The sequence below is a fragment of the Hyla sarda genome, chromosome 10, assembly GCF_029499605.1.
Source record: "Hyla sarda isolate aHylSar1 chromosome 10, aHylSar1.hap1, whole genome shotgun sequence".
Classification (NCBI taxonomy): Eukaryota; Metazoa; Chordata; class Amphibia; order Anura; family Hylidae; genus Hyla; species Hyla sarda.
In genome coordinates this window covers 45,158,120-45,177,985 of record NC_079198.1, presented here as the reverse complement: position 1 = coordinate 45,177,985, position 19,866 = coordinate 45,158,120, and the positions used below count along the sequence as shown (strand labels likewise).

Here is a 19,866-nt window from a genome sequence, read left to right as displayed (position 1 = left end):
AATGGGGTCTTTCATGCTGTCGTGCCTGTTGAGGGACCCTTTTATTTTGAAAAGGATTTCTTTGTGTTTTTCATCGTCCTGCATCATAGAGTATTCTGGACTTTATGATAATTTAAACTTGAATTTTCCAGAGTACTAACTATTACACCAAGGAACGCTTTTTGCGTGTGATTTTTAAACTTAAATTTTCAAAAATAAAATACAGAGAGGGATGAACTCTGTTTCTTTATTTGATAAAAATTTTTATTTAGAAAAGAATTTCTTTGTCTGTTTCTCCGTCCTTCATTATAGAGTAAGAGTCTTCTGGACTCTTGGATATGCGCTTGTTCTTATTTTTCAGCCATGTGTACATGCCTAATTTTTCTGGCCTCTGGTGCTGCACTTTTTATGCTGCCGCAATTTTTCTGGGCGCTGCTACAGCTGCGGCTGCAACAATACCAAATTTTTGAGCCATGTGTACATGCCTAATTTTTTTGGTACTCTCTGCTGACATCTCTGTCCATTTTAGCAACCGTGCATATTAGATGTATGGTAAGGGTAGCATGGTGGCTCAGAGGTTAGCACTGTCGACTATGTGCTGCCTAAAGGGGGGCTCTAACTATGTGCTGCCTAAAGAGGGCTAAAGCACGTTATTCCAAAGAATTTAGGAATAATAGGTGATTTATGCCCTTTATGGATTAAAACCAGACTCTGCATCAACTATGTAATTTTCCATGGGAATTTTGCCATGGATCCCCCTCCAGCACGCCACAGTCCAGGTATTAGTCCCCTTGAAACAATTTTTAAATCACTATTGTGGCCAGAAAGAGTCCCTGTGGGTTTTAAAATTTGCCTGCCCATTGAAGTCAATGGCGGTTTGCCGTTCGCGATCCGAAAATGTTATGTTCGCGACATCACTATTTTCTGACCAACTTAATTATGACCTACAGTAAGGAGGTACCTAGAATCAAGACGATATTAGCAAAACATTGGCACATCCTACGTGCAGACCCCTTCCTTGCCACTAACATTCCAACATACCCCAGATGTACTTACCGGAAAGCAGCATCGCATAAAACCATTCTAGCCCCTAGCCAGGTTAAATGGCAGACTAAGACTAATGCCACCCCTATATTTGGATTACCACAGAAGAAGGGAAGCTATAAGTGCTTTAAATCCAGATGCCTACGCTGCACCCAAATATGTCAGGGCCATACGACATTTAAATCTACCACCACTGGTGATACATTCCCGCACCACAAAATAAAGAAACCTTTCACCAAGCTTCAGAGGTCTACGCTCCTTTAGACGTTCCAATTTACCACGATCGGATGATCCGTTCTTTTCTTCACTTAGCAAACATATGCTACTCTGTCCTATAATGGACAGAGGTGTCAGCAGAGAGCACTGTGGACAGACAGAAAAGAAATCCAAAAAGAAAAGAATTTCCTCTGTAGCAGCTAATAAGTATTGGAAGGATTAATATTTTTTAATAGAAGTACCGTATTTATCGGCATTTAACACACACTTTTTAGGCTAAAATTTTTAGCCTAAAGTCTATGTGCGTGTTATACGCCGATACACCCCCAGGAAAGGCAGGGGGAGAGAGGCCGTCGCTGCCCGCTTCTCTCCCCCTGCCTTTCCTGGGGTCTAGAAACCTGCTGCCGGCCCTTCTCTCCCCCTGGCTATCGGCGCCGCTGCCCGTTCTGTCCCCCTGACTATCTGTGCCGGCGCCCCATTGCTGGCGCCGATAGCCAGGGGGAGAGAAGCGGCGCCGACCGTCAGGGGGAGAGAAGGGGCAGCGGCACCCATTGCCGGCGCTGCTGCCCCGTTGCCTCCCCCCATCCCCGGTTGCATAATTACCTGTTGCCGGGGTCGGGTCCGTGCTGCTTCAGGCCTCCGGTGTGCGTCCCCTGCGTCGTTGCTATGCGCTGCACGGTGCAAGGCAGGGGGAGAGAAGCCGGCAGCAACGACCTCTCTCCCCCTGCCTTTCCTGGTGGTGTATCGGGGTATACACGCGCACACACGCACCCTCATTTTACCATGGATATTTGGGTAAAAAACTTTTTTTACCCAAATATCCTTGGTAAAATGAGGGTGCGTGTTATAAGCCGGTGCGTGGTATACCCAGATAAATACGGTAATTTACAAATCTGTTTAACTTTTTGGCACCAGTTGATAAAAAAAAAAAAAGTGCAAGCCTATTGCTGCTGTGAAGGTTTTGAATATCTATAATTAATTTGTGTAACACAATTGAAATAAATGTTTGCATTATTTTCCTAAACTATTTTTCCTGTATAACCCTGTTAAATAAAATTATCAATCTTGGACATTGATATCTTAATTTTTCTACTTTCTTGAAATACAGACAATTCCCAGCATGCATTTCTGTTGCTTAGTGAGGAATCACACCAAATTACAAAGGAGAAAAACGAAGAAATTAAAGGCTTAAAAAAACAAATAGAAAGCATGGAGACAGAATATGAGCATATACTTCATGTAAGCTGTTTTGCCATGGTTGAGCTGTTTAATTTAAGGGAAATAGTTTTCATAAATTTCATTATGCTGTAAAATTTTTGGGTTATGCAGCAACATAGCAAAACTGCATAACTGAAAAGCTGACCTTGTTGCCCATAGCAGCCAATGGCAGCACAGTTTTAATTCCTTATACTGTACTTTGGTTAAAAAAAAAATAAAAGCTGCACTCTTTTTGGCCAGGTTCACACTTAAAGCGTACCTGTCAGATCCCACAAAAATAAAAACAAAGAACGAATGTTACTCATTATCTAATCCTGACTATGTACATCTTATTTTTATGCCTGTAAGGCTACACCAAAATCAGAATTTCCATGCCAGAAACATCTGACGCAGCACAACGCAGCAGATCCTGATGAATTCAACGGGACTTCCTGATGAATTCAACGGGAGTTCCTTTGTTCATTTTCTTTGGCATGGAAAAAAGCCTATATAGCATCTAAGTTAATTTGTCTAAACTCAAAGCTACCAAATATTATTGTTTTTTAATCTTTCTCTGGAAAGTAGTTTATCTACTCCTTGGTCTGTATCTGCACTACTCCATACAAAGTTTGGCGATCATTTGCCTTCAGTAAGATCTAGTTTAGTTCTCATGGATAATATTGGGACTTGAAAAGCTTTGAGAAAGCTTAATTGTATCTCCTTCTGTTTATCCAAGTCCTTTGTGGGATCTTTGCTCTTTTCCTCAGTGGCATCAGAATAAATAGTTTTTAGAGCGGCAAAAGTAAAAAAAGGTCAAGACTGTGGGGCATTTATTGGACACCACCAACTTGACATTGAAATTTTTGAAGTAGAAATTTCATAAAATTGCATTTTGCCAATAATCGGTGCAGGATTTGCTGAAGTGGAGAAGAAAGGCAAATTCAGTGACCGGCTGGGTTTGTCTCATAACCATAATTTTATAGGCCTTCTGAAAGCAGTTGCTTCTGCCCAGTTTGGTCACTTTGAATATGTGGTTGTGATTAGTGTCATATTACAGACTGAGTTCCTAAAACCCAATCCCTAATATAGCGAAAAATAGCTGCCAGGTTATATATTTTATTAGCTTCAGTCCCCCTTCCAGTTTAGACAAACATAACTTAATACCCCTTAATGACCAAGGGAAAACAGAATATTTGAAATCTTTCTAATTTATTTAAAAGGAAAAATTAAAATATTTCAGTAACATAAGTATTCAGACCCCTCATTCAGTACTAAGTTGTAGCACTTTGGTAGCAATTAAAGACTCTTCTTTGGTACGATGCCACAAGGTTTGCACACCTGGATCTGGTGGTTTTCTGCCATTCTTGTTTGCCAATCCTTTTAAGCTCTGTCAAGCTAGATGGAGTCCAACGATGCACATCTATTTAGAAATGTGTGATTGGGTTCAAGTCAGGGCTCATCTTTTAAAAATGATGAGCTTTTCCAAGCTCTTATATCTACTCTAAACCCTTCTCTTCTGTAACAGTGATGTTCAGCAACTCTAGAGTTCCTTTTTGCATTTTCTTTGCATTGAAAAAAAGCCAGTATAGCATATAAATTAATTTATCTAAAATAAAAGGGGCTGTGGCTACCAAATATTAAAGAATATAATCTGGAAGCTCTTTCTTCATATTCGGGACTGGGTTTAGGTACTAATAGGTTTTTTTGATTTCTCGCTCAACCCTGTTCCATCTGCTGAAAAACAATCCTACAGCATGATTTACTGTAGGTAAAGAATTGGGCAGATGATAAACAGCGCCTGGTTTCCTCCATACATGAGAATCTTGTTTCTAACAGTCTAATAGGCTTTCAAGTGAGCTTCTATGTGGCTTTTACTGAGTTGGGGCTTCTTACTGGCCACTCTGTCATAGCCAAGACTAAGGGTACGGCTACACCAGAAACATGTTAATTTAAGTGTATAATCACACATTTTTGTACCAGTGCTGTTGATTTTAATAGTTTATAATAAAGCTCATCATTTTAATATTTCTAAAAATCTATTTTTATATTCTCAATGTGGGGAATTAAGTGCAGATTGATGATTTTTATTTTAACACACGGCCTCAACATATGTAGAGTATGAAGACAGAATGCATTATATCACACACCTAATATCTTCCTAATATTTTATCTCCTCTATCTCCCTAATAGTCTTCTCTGGATCAGATACTGTCTAAACTCACTTTGGCTGGACAACAGTGGAAAAAAGAATCTTCAATCATTCATCAGCAATACAAACATATGCTTCAAGATTGCGGACTAAACCCTCTAGACATCTAAACCAAAAGGGTTCTTGAAAGTCAGTGGTCAGTGTATAAAAGATAAGAATGGTTTTCCCAAAATAGTTGTTAAATTAGAAATAATTTTAAATAATGTTAAATTAGAAATAAAGGATATTAGCATTTTTAAAAGGATTTTTGTAAGACTGCTTAGTAAAGTCTCCATAAGGTAACATATTGATCTTTATGATATAAAACTCCCCTTAGTCAAGATGTACTTTGCTACTAGAGGACTAATAAATAAAGTATTGATAAAAACTTGTCACAATGGTGGATCATACAACTTATGCTATCATATTTGTGTATGTCTGGCCTGGATGAACACAATAGATACAGTTAGAAGGAATTAGCACTTGTGTTTAAACTGGTGGTGCTCGTGGAGAGGTAAACGTTTAATAGTAGGTAAAAGAATCCCGGCACTGACGGTACTGCTTAAATCACCTCCTGGTGTTTATTCACATCAAAACATGGATGGAACAAAGTAGCGACACACAGGATGTGTTTCGGCCAGCTGGTGGCCTTCACCAATTGATACCTTAGTAGAGTTACGTGCACTTCATATACAGGAAGCCATCCACACCTGTGCAAGACCAGAAGGCATCTTCACAAAAAGAAAGTAGAAAAAGAAAGAAGTTTCTTAATGGACCCCCCCCCCCCCCCCCATTTGGTGGTTTCTGCACATGATCAAAAAATTTTAATAGTTGGGAAATATTGTGACACATCCTATCAAAATGGTAAGGGATATGGAATAGTAAATTCTTGCAGAGATTTGTGGACTTATGTGGAATAATGTGGTCTCCTATACACTGGGTGGTCTCCCCAACGTATAGGAGACTGCATGGGCATTTGATAGAATAAACAAAATTCCGCTGAGGGGGTGTTTGAGATTGTCTTCCTTGATTATGTGGCTGCATTGTGCGCAGTGCAGACAGTGGTAGGTACCATTTTTTCTGCTTTGCAAAAAGGTCTTATGGGGGATTGTATGCATAGAGCCCCTATCAGCCCTGACTAGCTTATCCCTTGAATTGGGAACTTTTTGTTACAAATGAGAGGGGGATTTTGAAATGTATTTATTTTGATGTAAGATTTGTTAAGAAGATACCAGTATTTTTTTTTTTTTTTTTATCACGTTATCAACCTTGTGAGACAAGGGTTGAAAGTTTCTAACAAATGGGATCCATAGTGTATTAAAAGGAGTCCAAGTAGAGGGACTTCACGCTTTCTCTAGCATTGCCTCTGGATACCCCCGTTCCACAAATTTGTCCTCAAGTTTATTTAATCTTACCTCCCTCTTCGTCGGGTCACTGCCTCTCTTAACCCTCTGTCGTTGTGCTCTGGGTAATGACCTCTTAACAGCCCATGGATGTGAGCTGGTAAAATGTAGGATGCTATTACAATCTATAGATTTCCTATAGAGATCTGTCTCCAATCCCCCATTCCCGTTTTTTAAAACCAAAGTATTAAGGAAACTGATATTAATCTAATTGCATGTCATCGTAAATTGTAGTTCACTTCTTACACTATTCATGAATTCAAGAAATTCCTGCAAAGTCAAATGTAGCCCCTCTCATATGCAAAAAATATTGTCTATGTAACTTTTAACATTTAACATGTTTGCAAAACAAATCATTAAGGTAAATAAACCATTTCTCAAAATGTGCCATATAACCGTTTGCGTATGGGGGCCACATTCACCCACATCGCCGAGCCCTGTTGCTACAAGAAGAAGTCGGCAGCATACATGAAGTAGTTCTCAAAAAGGACCAGTCTCAAGAGCCCCATTAACCCCTTAAGGACCTAGGGCGTATGGATACGCCCTGGCTTTCTGGTACTTAAGGACCCAGGACGTATCCATATGCCCGTGGGAATTTCGGTCCCTTCCGCGCACCGGGCGGGGACCGGACCGGGATGCCTGCTGATATCGTTCAGCAGGCATCCCGTGCAAATGCTGAGGGGGGTCATTAGACCCCCCCGTGTCGGCGATCGTGGCAGATCATTAGTGAATTCACACTAACGATCTGCCGGGATTCGGGTCATAAGGGTCACGTGGGACCCGATGACCCAGAGATACAAGGTGTACAATACACCCCCTATCACCCACTGTATCTATGGGGAGGTGGCGATTTCATCACCCCCCCCCCCCCCCCCCCAGGAGCGCTGCTATTGGCTGGATCTTTCAGCCAATAGCAGCCGGCAGGGGAGGGGTTAACTGCATCTTCTTGCAGCTCTGCCCGTTAACTGAGCCCCCCGTTAACTGAGCCCCCTCAGGGAAGAAGATCTGCAGGGACAGAGCAGGGAAAGAATGCACTCAAGGGCAAGGTAGGAGTGAGTGTAAAAAAGTAAAAAAAAAAAAAATAAATCCCCCCGACCCCCTAATAGGTCCTCCAAGGGTCCACCACAAATGTTTCAGTGTGACCCGGGCCCTATTAGGGTTTCAGGGCGCTGCATTTGCCCCCCCATTTTTTTTTGTCTGCATTTTTTTTTCCTCCCTTATATAACGGTGTGTGATTTCTAATCACACACCGTTATATCTAATAGTTACACCAAGCACTCACTACATACTGTTAGGATTCGGCAGGCTGGAGGTGGATCCTCTCTGTCAGAGAGGGATTGGCGTGGACCGTACCGGTGGACCGGTTCTAAGTTGCTACTGGTATTCCCCCTCTTTTTGGAACCCGAAAATTTGTGAATGAGGTCCTTGTCGAGAATGTTATCCTCGGGTTCCCACGACCTCTCCTCAGGGCCGCAATTCTCCCAATCTCCGAGAATTTTTTTTTTTACCTCTGATCCTTTAGACGCAAGAATTTCTTTAACCGAGAAGACATCTGAGGACCCGGAGACAGGAGTAGGAGCGACAACCTTGGGAGAGAAGCGGTTAAGGATAAGCGGTTTAAGGAGAGAAACATGAAAAGCGTTAGGAATACGGAGAGAAGGGGGAAGAAGGAGTTTGTAGGAGACAGGATTGATTTGGCACTTGATTTTAAAGGGTCCAAGATAACGTGGTCCCAGTTTATAACTGGGGACACCGAAGCGGATATACTTGGCGGAGAGCCACACTTTGTCTCCAGGAGCAAAGACAGGAGGAGTTCTTCTCTTTTTGTCGGCATGCTTCTTCATCCGGGATGAGGCCTGTAGGAGGGATTTTTGAGTCTCTTTCCAGATGGTAGAGAAGTCCCGGGTAACTTCGTCAACAGCGGGCAAACCAGAAGGCGTGGGAGTGGGGAGGCGGGGAAGAGGGTGACGGCCGTACACCACAAAGAACGTGGATTTAGCGGAGGATTCAGAGTCTTTGAAATTGTACGAGAATTCAGCCCAGGGTAGAAGATCGGCCCAATCATCCTGGCGGGAGGAAACAAAATGTCGCAAATAGTCACCAAGAACCTGGTTAACTCTCTCTACTTGCCCATTGGATTTGGGATGATAGGAAGACGAGAAATTTAATTAGATTTTTAGTTGATTACAGAGAGCTCTCCAGAATTTCGACACAAATTGAACGCCTCTTACCGAGACGATATGCGTGGGAAGCCCGTGAAGGCGAACAATGTGCACAAAAAATTGTTTCGCCAACTGTGGCGCAGAAGGAAGGCCTGGAAGTGGAATAAAATGTGCCATCTTGGAGATACGATCAACGACCACCCAAATGGTTGTGTTGCCATGGGATAAAGGCAGGTCCGTTATAAAGTCCATGGCAATCTGAGACCATGGTAGCTCAGGGACAGGCAGAGGATGAAGGAGGCCGGCAGGCTTCTGGCGAGGAGTCTTGTCCCGGGCACAGACTGTACAAGCCCGAACAAAATCAGCAACATCTGCTTCCAGGGTAGGCCACCAATAAAATCGAGAGATGAGTTGGATGGACTTCTTGACGCCAGCATGGCCGGCGAGGTGCGAGGAGTGTCCCTACCTGAGGATCTTGAGGTGCTGGCGTGGAGGGACGAAAGTCTTTCCAGGAGGTGTTTGTCTGATGGAAGCTGGGGAAGAGGAGATCAGACACTCAGGAGGAACAATGTGTTGCAGGGGGGTTTCCGTTTCGGAGGCATCAGAGGAACGAGAGAGGGCGTCAGCCCTGATGTTTTTGTCAGCAGGGCGAAAATGAATCTCAAAGTTAAAACGGGCAAAAAACAACGACCACCTAGCCTGGCGTGGGTTCAGCCATTGGGCAAACTGAAGATAAGAGAGATTCTTGTGATCTGTGTAGATGATAATTGGGTATTTGGAACCCTCCAGCAGGTGCCTCCATTCCTCGAGGGCTAGTTTTATGGCCAGCAGTTCTCGATCACCAATGGAGTAATTTTTCTCCGCCGGAGAGAAGGTCTTAGAAAAGAAACCACAAGTAATGTTATGTCCAGAAGAGTTTTTTTGTAGGAGTACAGCTCCGGCTCCCACCGAGGAGGCGTCTACCTCCAGTAAGAAGGGTTTATATGGATCAGGTCTGGAGAGTACAAGAGCAGAAGAAAAGGCAGTTTTGAGACGGTTGAATGCCTCGTCCGCTTGGGGAGGCCAGGACTTAGGGTTGGCGTTTTTCTTGGTTAGGGCCACAATTGGAGCCACAATGGTGGAAAAATGTGGAATAAATTGTCGGTAGTAATTGGCAAACCCCAAGAAGCGTTGGATAGCTCGGAGTCCGGAGGGGCGTGGCCAATCTAACACGGTTGACAGTTTGTCTGGGTCCATTTGAAGTCCCTGGCCAGAGACTAAATATCCTAGGAAGGGAAGAGATTGGCATTCAAAGAGACATTTCTCCATCTTGGCATATAATTGATTGTCACGGAGTCTCTGGAGCACAAGACGAACATAACGGCGGTGTTCTTCGAGGTTAGAAGAGAAAATCAAAATGTCGTCCAAGTAAACCACAACACAGGTATATAACAGATCACGAAAAATTTCATTCACAAAGTCCTGGAAGACAGCAGGGGCGTTGCAGAGCCCAAAGGGCATAACCAGATATTCAAAGTGTCCGTCTCTGGTATTAAATGCGGTCTTTCACTCATCCCCTTCCCTGATGCGGATGAGATTATATGCACTTCTTAAATCCAATTTGGTGAAGATGTTAGCGCCACGTAGGCGGTCAAAGAGTTCCGAGATAAGAGGCAGAGGATAGCGGTTTTTTATAGTGATCTTATTAAGGCCGCGGTAATCGATGCATGGCCGTAAGGAACCGTCTTTTTTGGAGACAAAGAAGAACCCCGCTCCAGCAGGGGAGGAAGACTTGCGGATGAATCCCCTTTTTAAATTTTCTTGGATGTAATCCGACATGGCTTGTGTCTCAGGAGCTGATAGAGGATAGATCCTGCCCCGGGGTGGAGTAGTACCAGGTAGGAGATCAATAGGGCAGTCATAAGGCCTGTGAGGAGGCAAATTCTCTGCTTGTTTTTTGCAAAAAACATCGGCATAGTCCAAATAGGCCTTGGGGAGACCTGGTATAGGAGGAGCCACAGGGGTTTGACTGGCGGGACTGGGAGCAGACGTGAGGCATTTTTTGTGGCAAGAAGCACCCCAGTTCTTGATTTCCCCGGTGGTCCAGTCAAGGGTAGGGGAATGGCGTTGGAGCCAAGGCAGTCTGAAAAGAATTTCAGAAGTGCAGTTAGAGAGGACCAAAAATTAAATTTTTTCGTGATGAGGTCCAATGCACATCAACAGGGGTTCTCTAACGCACAGTACAGTCCAATCTTTCTCCATTAACTGAAGCGATGTAGAGAGGTCTGGCGAGACTGGTCACTGGGATGTTGAACCTGTTAACGAAAGAGGCCAAATTAAAATTTCCTGCAGATCCAGAATCCAAGAAGGCCACAGCTGAGAAGGAGGAGTTAGAAGAAGAAATCCGCACAGGCACAGTAAGACGTGGAGAAGCAGAGTTCACACCTAGAGCTGTCTCACCTTTGTGCGGAATCGGAGTGCATCTTTCCTGACGTGGAGGACGGATAGGACAATCCTTCAGGAAGTGTTCGGTACTGGCACAGTACAGGCATAGGTTCTCATTGCGGCGGCGTGTCCTCTCTTGTGGTGTCAGGCGAGACCGGTCTACTTGCATAGCCTCCACAGCAGAAGGCACGGGAACAGATTGCAGCGGACCAGAGAAGAGAGGAGCCGGGGAGAGAAACCACCTAGTGCGAACAAAGTCCATATCCTGACGGAGCTCCTGGCGTCTTTCAGAAAAGCGCATGTCAATGCGGGTGGCCAAATGAATAAGTTCATGCAGGTTGGCAGGGATTTCTCGTGCGGCCAGCACATCTTTGATGTTACTGGATAGGCCTTTTTTGAAGGTCGCGCAGAGGGCCTCGTTATTCCAAGATAATTCAGAGGCGAGGGTACGAAATTGGATGGCGTACTCGCCTACAGAAGAATTACCCTGGACCAGGTTCAGCAAAGCAGTCTCGGCAGAAGAAGCTCGGGCTGGTTCCTCGAAGACACTACGAACCTCAGTGAAGAAGTACTGTACAGTGGCAGTGACAGGATCATTGCGGTCCCAGAGCGGTGTGGCCCATGACAGGGCCTTCCCAGACAGGAGACTAACCACGAAAGCCACCTTTGACCGTTCAGTTGGAAATTGGTCCGACATCATCTCCAAATGCAGGAAACATTGCGAGAGAAAACTACGGCAAAGTTTAGAGTCCCCATCGAATTTGTCCGGCAAAGTTATGCAGAGGCTGGAAGCGGCCACTAGCTGCGGAGGAGGTGCAGGAGCTGGCGGAGGAGATGGTTGCTGTAGCTGTGGTAGAAGCTGTTGTAGCATAACAGTCAGTTGAGACAGCTGATGGCCTTGTTGCGCTATCTGTTGCGACTGCTGGGCGACCACCGTGGTAAGGTCAGCGACAACTGGCAGCGGGACCTCAGCAGGATCCATGGCCGGATCTACTGTCAGGATTCGGCAGGCTGGAGGTGGATCCTCTGTGTCAGAGAGGGATTGGCGTGGACCGTACCGGTGGACCGGTTCTAAGTTGCTACTGGTATTCACCAGAGCTCGCCGCAAAGCAGGATGGTCTTGCAGTGGCGGTAGCAACCAGGTCGTATCCACCGGTAACGGCTCAACCTCTCTGACTGCTGAGATAGGCGCGGTACAAGGGATTAGGCAAGAGCAAGGTCGGACGTAGCAGAAGGTCAGGGCAGGCAGCAAGGATCGTAGTTAGGGGCAACGGCAAAAGGTCTGGAACACTGGCTTGGGACATACAAGGAACGCTTTCACTGGCACAATGGCAGCAAGATCCGGCAAGGAAGGGAAGGAGAAGTGAGGTTATATAGGGAAGTGCACAGGTGAATACACTAATTAGAACCAGACGCCAATCAGCGGTGCACTGGCCCTTAAAATCGCAGAGAGCCGGCGCGCGCGCGCCCTAGGGAGCGGGGCCGCGAGTGCCGGGACAGTATAGACGGGGAACGAGTCTGGTAAGCGGGCTGGGATGCGAACCGCGAGTGAGCGCGTCCCGCATCACGGATCGCATCCCGGCTAGGGACATTATCGCAGCGCTTCCGGTCAGCGGGTCCGACCGGGGCGCTGCGAACAGGAAAACGCTGGGAGCGCTCTGGGGAGGAGCGGGGACCCGGAGCCCTCGGCGTAACACATACATCCCCACTCCCCCCCCCCCCCCCCCCCCCCGCAGAAAAAGGCGATGGCTCGCCAGGCATTTTCGGCAGTGGAGGCATACGCTTTTCTTGCCTCTGACTCCGTATCTGTCAGTGAGGACGATGAAGATCCAACATTCCTGTGTTCTTCATCGTCCTCCTCATCATCTAGTACTGATGATGAGCCCCCTGCACAGCGGCAGAGACGCCGCCAGGTGAGGCCACGCACCCCCCATGAAAGTGGCCGGCACTAGTACGAGCGACAATGCCGCTCGTACTAGGAGTCCGACCCCCCCAGGCGATTTTACCGGAGCCCCCTTCCGGTGAACCTGTCTGGAGACCCCCAGAGGGTTATCAGCCACGGGTTCCGGAGTTTGTTGGCGACTCCGGAATCTGGATTGACACGACTGGGTTCACTGAATTTGACTTTTTCAGTTATTTTTTCAGTGACAGCCTGGTCAATCTAATTGTGGAGCAGACGACTCTGTACGCCAGGCAGTTCATCGCCCACCACCCTAATTCTTTTTTGGCCAGGTCCAATGAATGGTACGCCGTCAGTGCAGCCGAAATGAGGACATTTTGGGGCCTCGTGCTGCACATGGGCCTGGTCAAAAAGCCAAGTGTCAGGCAGTACTGGAGCGGGGACATCCTATACCACACCCCACTGTACAGTATGGCCATGGCACGCAAGCGGTCGAGGCCATTCGGAAATGCCTTCATTATGCAGATAATGAGGCATGTCCACCCCAAGGCTATCCCGCCTATGACCGGCTTTACAAAGTGAGGCCGGTCATCGATCACTTTGGGGCCAAATTTTTGGAGGCCTACGTACCGCTCAGGGACCTCTCTGTAGAGGAGTCTCTCATCAGTTTTAAGGGGAGACTCATATTCCGCCAGTATATTCCCTCGAAATGGGCGCGGTATGGCGTGAAGCTTTATAAACTTTGTGAGAGTACCTCCGGGTACACTTACAAGTTTAGGGTGTATCAGGGACGAGATTCCTGTATTGAACCCCCAGATTGTTTCCCCACTGTGGGTGTTAGCGGGAAAATCGTTTGGGACCTTATGTACCCATTGCTGGATAAGGGTTTCCACGTGTACGTGGTCAACTTTTATACCAGCATCCCTCTCTTCACATCCCTTGCCGCCAGATCAACATCCGCTTGTGGGACCGTGCGGAAGAATCAGAGAGGCCTCCCTCTAAATTTTCTTCAGACACCTATGCCCAAGGGTGAGTCCCGTGCCCTTGCCCATGCTGACCACTATTCATGGCAACGGCAGCTCACCTGTCCCTGTGCGAGGTACCACAACAATGGTCCTCAAGCCCGATAGTATTCTGGACTACAATCGGTATATGGGGGGGGGGGGGGGGGGAGTTGATCTTTCTGATCAAATCCTGAAGCCATATAACGCCATGCGGAAAACACGTGTATGGTACAAGAAAGTTGCGGTCTACTTGGTACAGGTTGCCATGTACAACTCTTTTGTACTGTACCAGAACGCTGGCAGCACAGGGACATTCCTCCAGTTCCAAGAAGAAGTCCTAAAGGCCCTGATCTTTGCTGACCGGGAAAGAGCAGGCCAGAGTTCAGAAGGAACTGAAGTAATAGGTGCCAGGATCGTCCCAGGCCAACACTTTCCAGGTGAGATCCCCCACACTGGAGAGAAGGGACGAACCCAGAAAAAAAGCAGAGTGTGTCACAGGAGGGGGATACGGAAGGATACCACCTATCAATGTGACACTTGCCCCAATCATCCGGGCCTCTGCATTAAAAACTGCTTCAGGGAGTATCACACTTACATGCGGTACTAAATTTTCCCTTTTCATTTAAATTTTCAATAATTTGACCCCAATGTACCAAGTCCAGAGTACATTCCAAATTTTAACCCCATAAAACCACTAAATTGCCCTAAAAAAATTTCAGCAAAAAATAAACTGATAAGACCTCTGCGGGTATTTTAAACAAAAAACTGGTCATGGGTCACTGAGTCACTATCATCGGGGACTTTTTATGTTTCCTCAAATACGCAGCGCTCTCTCTCCACCTGAGCGGGGTGCGCATTTGAGGCAACAGGTTAGGGACGGCCACACACATCACATTCCCAGAATGATGATTCAGAGCATAGGGTTTGGGGTGGGCATATTCTTTAGTTTTGGCTATGCTCTGGGTCATCATTCTGGGAGCATAACCTGTTTTATAATTTTATTTCCCACTGTACCCCATTTTAGTAACTTACCCCATGTAATGTTTATAATTACCCCATGTAATGCCCCTTGAGGGGGGGGTCCCACTGCTCTGGCTCCACAGGAGGCGATTTTGAAGCTCAAGGCCCCTGACTGTACTCCTGTTCTTCTGTGACCGGTCCAGATATGAGGTATGTCCTTATTCCAAAGAAATGTATTTGCAAATTTAAAATGTTTTTGCTGTTCTGGCACTAAATGCGACATGTCCCCCCCATTTCAGCAAAATTTGCAAATGGGACTCCTTCTCTTCTGAGCATTGTAGTGCGCCTGCAGTGCACTTGATGTTCACACATGAGATGAGGTTACACATTTTGAGGGGCATTTTCTCCTATTACCCCTTCTAAAAATCTAAAATTTGGGGGGGAAAAAGCATTTTAGTAAAAAATTAAATAAAATTGACACATCCAAAGTAGTCAAACACCTGTGGGGTGCTAAGGCTCACTGGACCCCTTGTTACGTTCCTTGAGGGGTAGGGGTGTAGTTTCCAAAATAGTATGCCATGTGTTTTTTTTTGCTGTTCTGGCACCATAGGGGCTCCCTAAATGCGACATGCCCCCCAAAAACCATTTCTGCAAAAAGTGCTTTGCAAAAGCCAAATGTGACTCCTTCTCTTCTGAGCATTGTAGTGCGCCCGCAGTGCACTTGACGTCCACACATGGGGTATTACTATACTCAGAAGAGATGGGGTTACAAATTTTGGGGAGCATTTCTTTTTTTCATTTACACATTCAACTTTAACGAAAAGTCATCAAACACCTGTGGGGTGTTAAGGCTCACTGTATCCCTTGTTACGTTCCTTGAGGGGTGTAGTTTCCGAAATAGTATGCCATGTGTTTTTTTTTTTTTTTTTTTACTGTTCTGGCACCATAGGGGCTTCCTAAATGGGACATGCCCCCCAAAACCATTTCAGCAAAATGTGAATTTTCTCCTATTACCCCTTCTAAAAATCTAAAATTTGGGGAAAAAACTGCATTTTAGTAAAAAAAAACAAAAAAATATATTTACATATCCAAAGTAGTCAAACACCTGTGGGGTGGTAAGGCTCACTGGACCCCTTGTTACGTTCCTTGAGGGGTGTAGTTTCCAAAATAGTATGCCATGTGTTTTTTTTTTTTACTGTTCTGGCACCATAGGGGCTTCCTAAATGCGACATGCCCCCCAAAAACCATTTCTGCACAATGTGCTTTCTAAAAGCCAAATGTGACTCCTTCTCTTCTGAGTATTGTAGTGCGCCCACAGTGCACTTGACATACACACATGGGGTATCACCATACTCAGAAGAGATGGGGTTACAAATTTTGGGGGGCATTTTCTCCTATTACCCCTTGTAAAAATGTAAAATTTGGGGGAAAACCAGCATTTTAGTGATTACACATCCAACTTTAACGAAAAGTTGTCAAACACCTGTGGGGTGTTAAGGCTCACTGTACCCCTTGTTACGTTCCTTGAGGGGTGTAGTTGAGTTTTTTTTTTAACTGTTCTGGCACCATAGGGGCTTCCTAAATGCGACATGCCCTAGAAAAATGTGACTCCTAAATGTGCTTTCCAAAAGCCATATGTGACTCCTTCTCTTCTGAGCATTGTAGTGCGCCCGCAGTGCACTTGACGTCCACATATGGGGTATTACCATACTCAGAAGAGATCGGGTTACAAATTTTGGGGGGCATTTTCTCCTATTACTCCTTGTAAAAATTTTAAATTTGGGGGAAAACTAGCATTTTAGTGAAAAAAAAATGTATTAACACATCCAACTTTGACATAAAGTCGTGAAACACCTGTGGGGCTCACTGTACCCCTTGTTATGTTCCTTGAGGGGTGTAGTTTCCAAAATAGTATGACATGTGTTTTTTTTTGTTTTTTTTTTTGCTGTTCTGGCACCATAGGGGCTTCTTAAATGTGACATGCCCCCCAAAAACCATTTCAGAAAAACTCACTCTTCAAAATCCCATTGTCGCTCCTTCCCTTCTGAGCCCTCTACTGCGCCCGCCGAACACTTGACATACCCATATGAGGTATTTCCTTACTCGAGAGAAATTGGGTTACACATTTTAGGAAGATTTCTCTCCTTTTACCCCTTGTAAAAATTCAAAAACTGGGTTTCCAAGAACATGCGAATGTAAAAAATTAAGATTTTGAATTTTCTCCTTCACTTTGCTGCTATTCCTGTGAAACACCTAAAGGGTTAAAACACTTACTGAATGTCATTTTGGATGCTTTGAGGGGTGCAGTTTTTATAATTGGGTCATTTGTGGGGTATTTCTAATATGAAGGCCCTTTAAATCCACTTCAAAACTGAACTGGTCCCTGAAAAATTCCGATTTTGAAAATTTTGTGAAAAATTGGAAAATTGCTGCTGAACTTTGAAGCCCTCTGATGTCTTCCAAAAGTAAAAACTTGTCAACTTTATGATGCAAACATAAAGTAGACATATTGTGTATGTGGATCAATGTATTATTTATTTGGGATGTCTATTTTCCTTATACGCAGAGAGCTTCAAAGTAAAAAAAAATGCAAAATTTTCAATTTTTTCATCAAATTTTGGAATTTTTCACCAAGAAATGAAACAAGTATCGACAAAATTTTACCACTAACATAAAGTAGAATATGTCACGAAAAAACAATCTCTGAATCAGAATGAAAGGTAAAAGCATCCCAGAGCTATTAATGCTTGAAGTGACAGTGGTCAGATGTTCAAAAAATGGCCAGGTCCTTAAGGTATATTTGGGCTGGGTCCTTAAGGGGTTAAGAAATCTTTTTTATTTTATTTTTTATTTATTTATTTTGTTATTGTATGTGCTTTTACTTAAAAGCCACTCTGTGGATTCCATACCTCTATTGTGCTTGATAGATGTGTAGAGGCTTACTACATCTATAGATACCAATCAAGTATCATCAAATACATCATGTATTTCATTCAGGACATTGAGAAAATCACAGGTATCTAGAAAAAATACATCTGTGTTTTTAACTAGTGGACTTATGGAATCCACGAAGACCACAATTGGTCTACCCGGGGGGTTCACCGGGTCTTTGTTATCCTTTGGCAATATGTAGAAAACCGGTGTTATGGGGAATTCATTACCAAGAAAAGTATGCATTTTATTATCAATTACCCCCTGTTCTATTAACCTGTTAAGAAAAATAATCTCTCAGATAAGGGATCCCTTGTCAATTTTGCTATAGGTTACAGTCTCAGACAATTGTCTCTCAATTTCCTGTCTGTACATAGAAGTTTCCATCACCAGCAGTGAGCCCCCCTTATCGGCGGGTTTGATAGTAATATCCTTATCTTTCGAAATTTTACTTAATGCCGAGGCTTCACTGGTGGTGAGATTATAAAGTACATTAACCCCTTAAAGACGCCTGACGTAAATGTACGTCCTGGTGAGCTGGTACTTAACGCACCAGGACGTACATTTACGTCCTATGAATAACCGCGAGCATCGGAGCAATGCTCGGTCATGCATGGCAGGTCCCGGCTGCTGATAGCGATCGCGTGGATGTCCGCCATTAACCCCTCAGATGCTGTGATCAATACAGATCACGGCATCTGCAGCATCGCGGCATCTGCATGCCGCGGCGATCCGATCATCCAGAACGGCAGACGGAGGTCCCCTCACCTGCCTCCGCTCACTTCCACGGGTCTTCTGCTCTGGTCTGCAGTCGAGCAGACCAGAGCAGATGATGACCGATAATACTGATCAGTGCTATGTCCTATGCATAGCACTGAACAGTATTAGCAATCAAATGATTGCTATAAATAGACTATTAAAGAGTAAAAATAAAAGTTTAAAAAAAAGGTAAAAAAATTTGAAACTTACTTTTAAGTCTCAGGCCCACAGAATCCAGGGTGATTGTGTCTGAAATGTTTTGATCATTGCAATCATTACTGTCAGACCCAGAGACATAAGGGGGGATGTCTTTTTCAGCAAAGATAATGTTTAATCTTATAGCAGGGGAAAAAAATTTGTAAGCCCATATCTATGGCAAATGAGTCAAATTCATTCACCGGGCTAAAGGATAAACCTGTCTGTAGTATGCTTAATTCAGCTGAAGAAAGACATTTGGAAGATATGTTAACTACAATAGAATGTCCCGTACCTGTGACCGGGTGTTCACCGTTCTGTCCAGATCTCCTATAATAGCTGCCCTCTCTCCTCCTTGGTCTCGGCATCTGCGCCTCTGTCTCGGAAAAGAGGGACAGCCATGATGTTGTGACGTAGATTGTTTGCTGCCGGAGCTTGACAGAGAGTAGGGCCTTACGGCATTTCGCCCATAGCCACGGTGCTGTTGTGATGATGTATCTCTCCATGGGTACACCCGATTGTTAAGGTATCCCTTAGGAATTTCTTTCTTTTCTTTGTCTCAATCTCCTCCCGATATGTCTTGATTTGGTTATCTAGGGTTGACTTCAGAGTTGTGAAATCCTCAGACTTCAATGAGTCACGTAACTGTGTTTCAATACTTTCCTGTATATAAAGTGCATTTAACTCTGTTAAGGTAGATCAGTTTATTAAAGGCCACGAGCTGGCCGAAACGTGTCCTGTGTGCCGTAACTTTGTTCCATCCATGTTTTTATGTGAATAAACACCAGAGGTGATTTAAGCAATATTGCGGATGAACACAATGTCCTTTGGACTGTTAAAGACTATGTGTAATAATTGAGCATATGAAATGTAGCAAAACCTTTCAATAAACCTTTCAATGATTGACAACTCTTATGCTGTGTGTCGATGTCATTTCTTCCGGTACACTATTCAGTCACGTATGGGACTGCGCTGAGCTTTAATAATTGATTTAAGAAGTTGGTCCTTAGAATCAGAAAGATTTTCTGATAAGCAAAAGCATTTATCTACAAAAGGGCCCAATCCACAACCGTGGAATCCAAACCCAGGTCACAGCACTTTTCTCCCGTATCTATACGTTGTACAGAGGGGAGTTTTAGATTAACTGCCTTTGTCTTGTAAAATCTTAAATACCCACGTGAGTAATCTGTTTTTGATGTTTGTTTGTCTATCCTGTACTCTCTACATTACTGTCTGTGCTTTTTGTACATGTAACTGATTTTTGATATTGCCTGCCCGTCATTAGCCTGTCTTTAGGTGTAGGTGTTATAGACCATAAGGAAGAGTTGTATCCTTTGTGTCTGGTTGTTTAACCCCTTAAGGACTCAGGGTTTTTCCGTTTTTGCACTTTCGTTTTTTCCTCCTTACCTTTTAAAAATCATAACCCTTTCAATTTTCCACCTAAAAATCCATATTATGGCTTATTTTTTGCGTCGCCAATTCTACTTTGCAGTGACATTAGTCA

General features: G+C 44.4%; 1 protein-coding gene across 4 annotated transcripts in view; it reads left to right on the top strand.

The window, feature by feature from the left end:
* The window catches only part of LOC130294586 (coiled-coil domain-containing protein 153-like), a 524,168-nt gene extending 504,891 nt beyond the window's left edge, over window positions 1–19,277 (top strand). For all 4 annotated transcript variants that reach the window (XM_056544647.1, XM_056544648.1, XM_056544645.1 and 1 more), the window contains 3 exons: window positions 2,348–2,478; window positions 4,627–6,870; window positions 6,980–19,277. In XM_056544647.1, coding sequence (XP_056400622.1) covers window positions 2,348–2,478; window positions 4,627–4,755 — 260 coding nt within the window. In that variant the 3' untranslated portion in view covers window positions 4,756–6,870; window positions 6,980–19,277. The remainder of the gene's footprint in view (window positions 1–2,347; window positions 2,479–4,626; window positions 6,871–6,979) is intronic.
* Window positions 19,278–19,866: the final 589 nt, after the last annotated feature.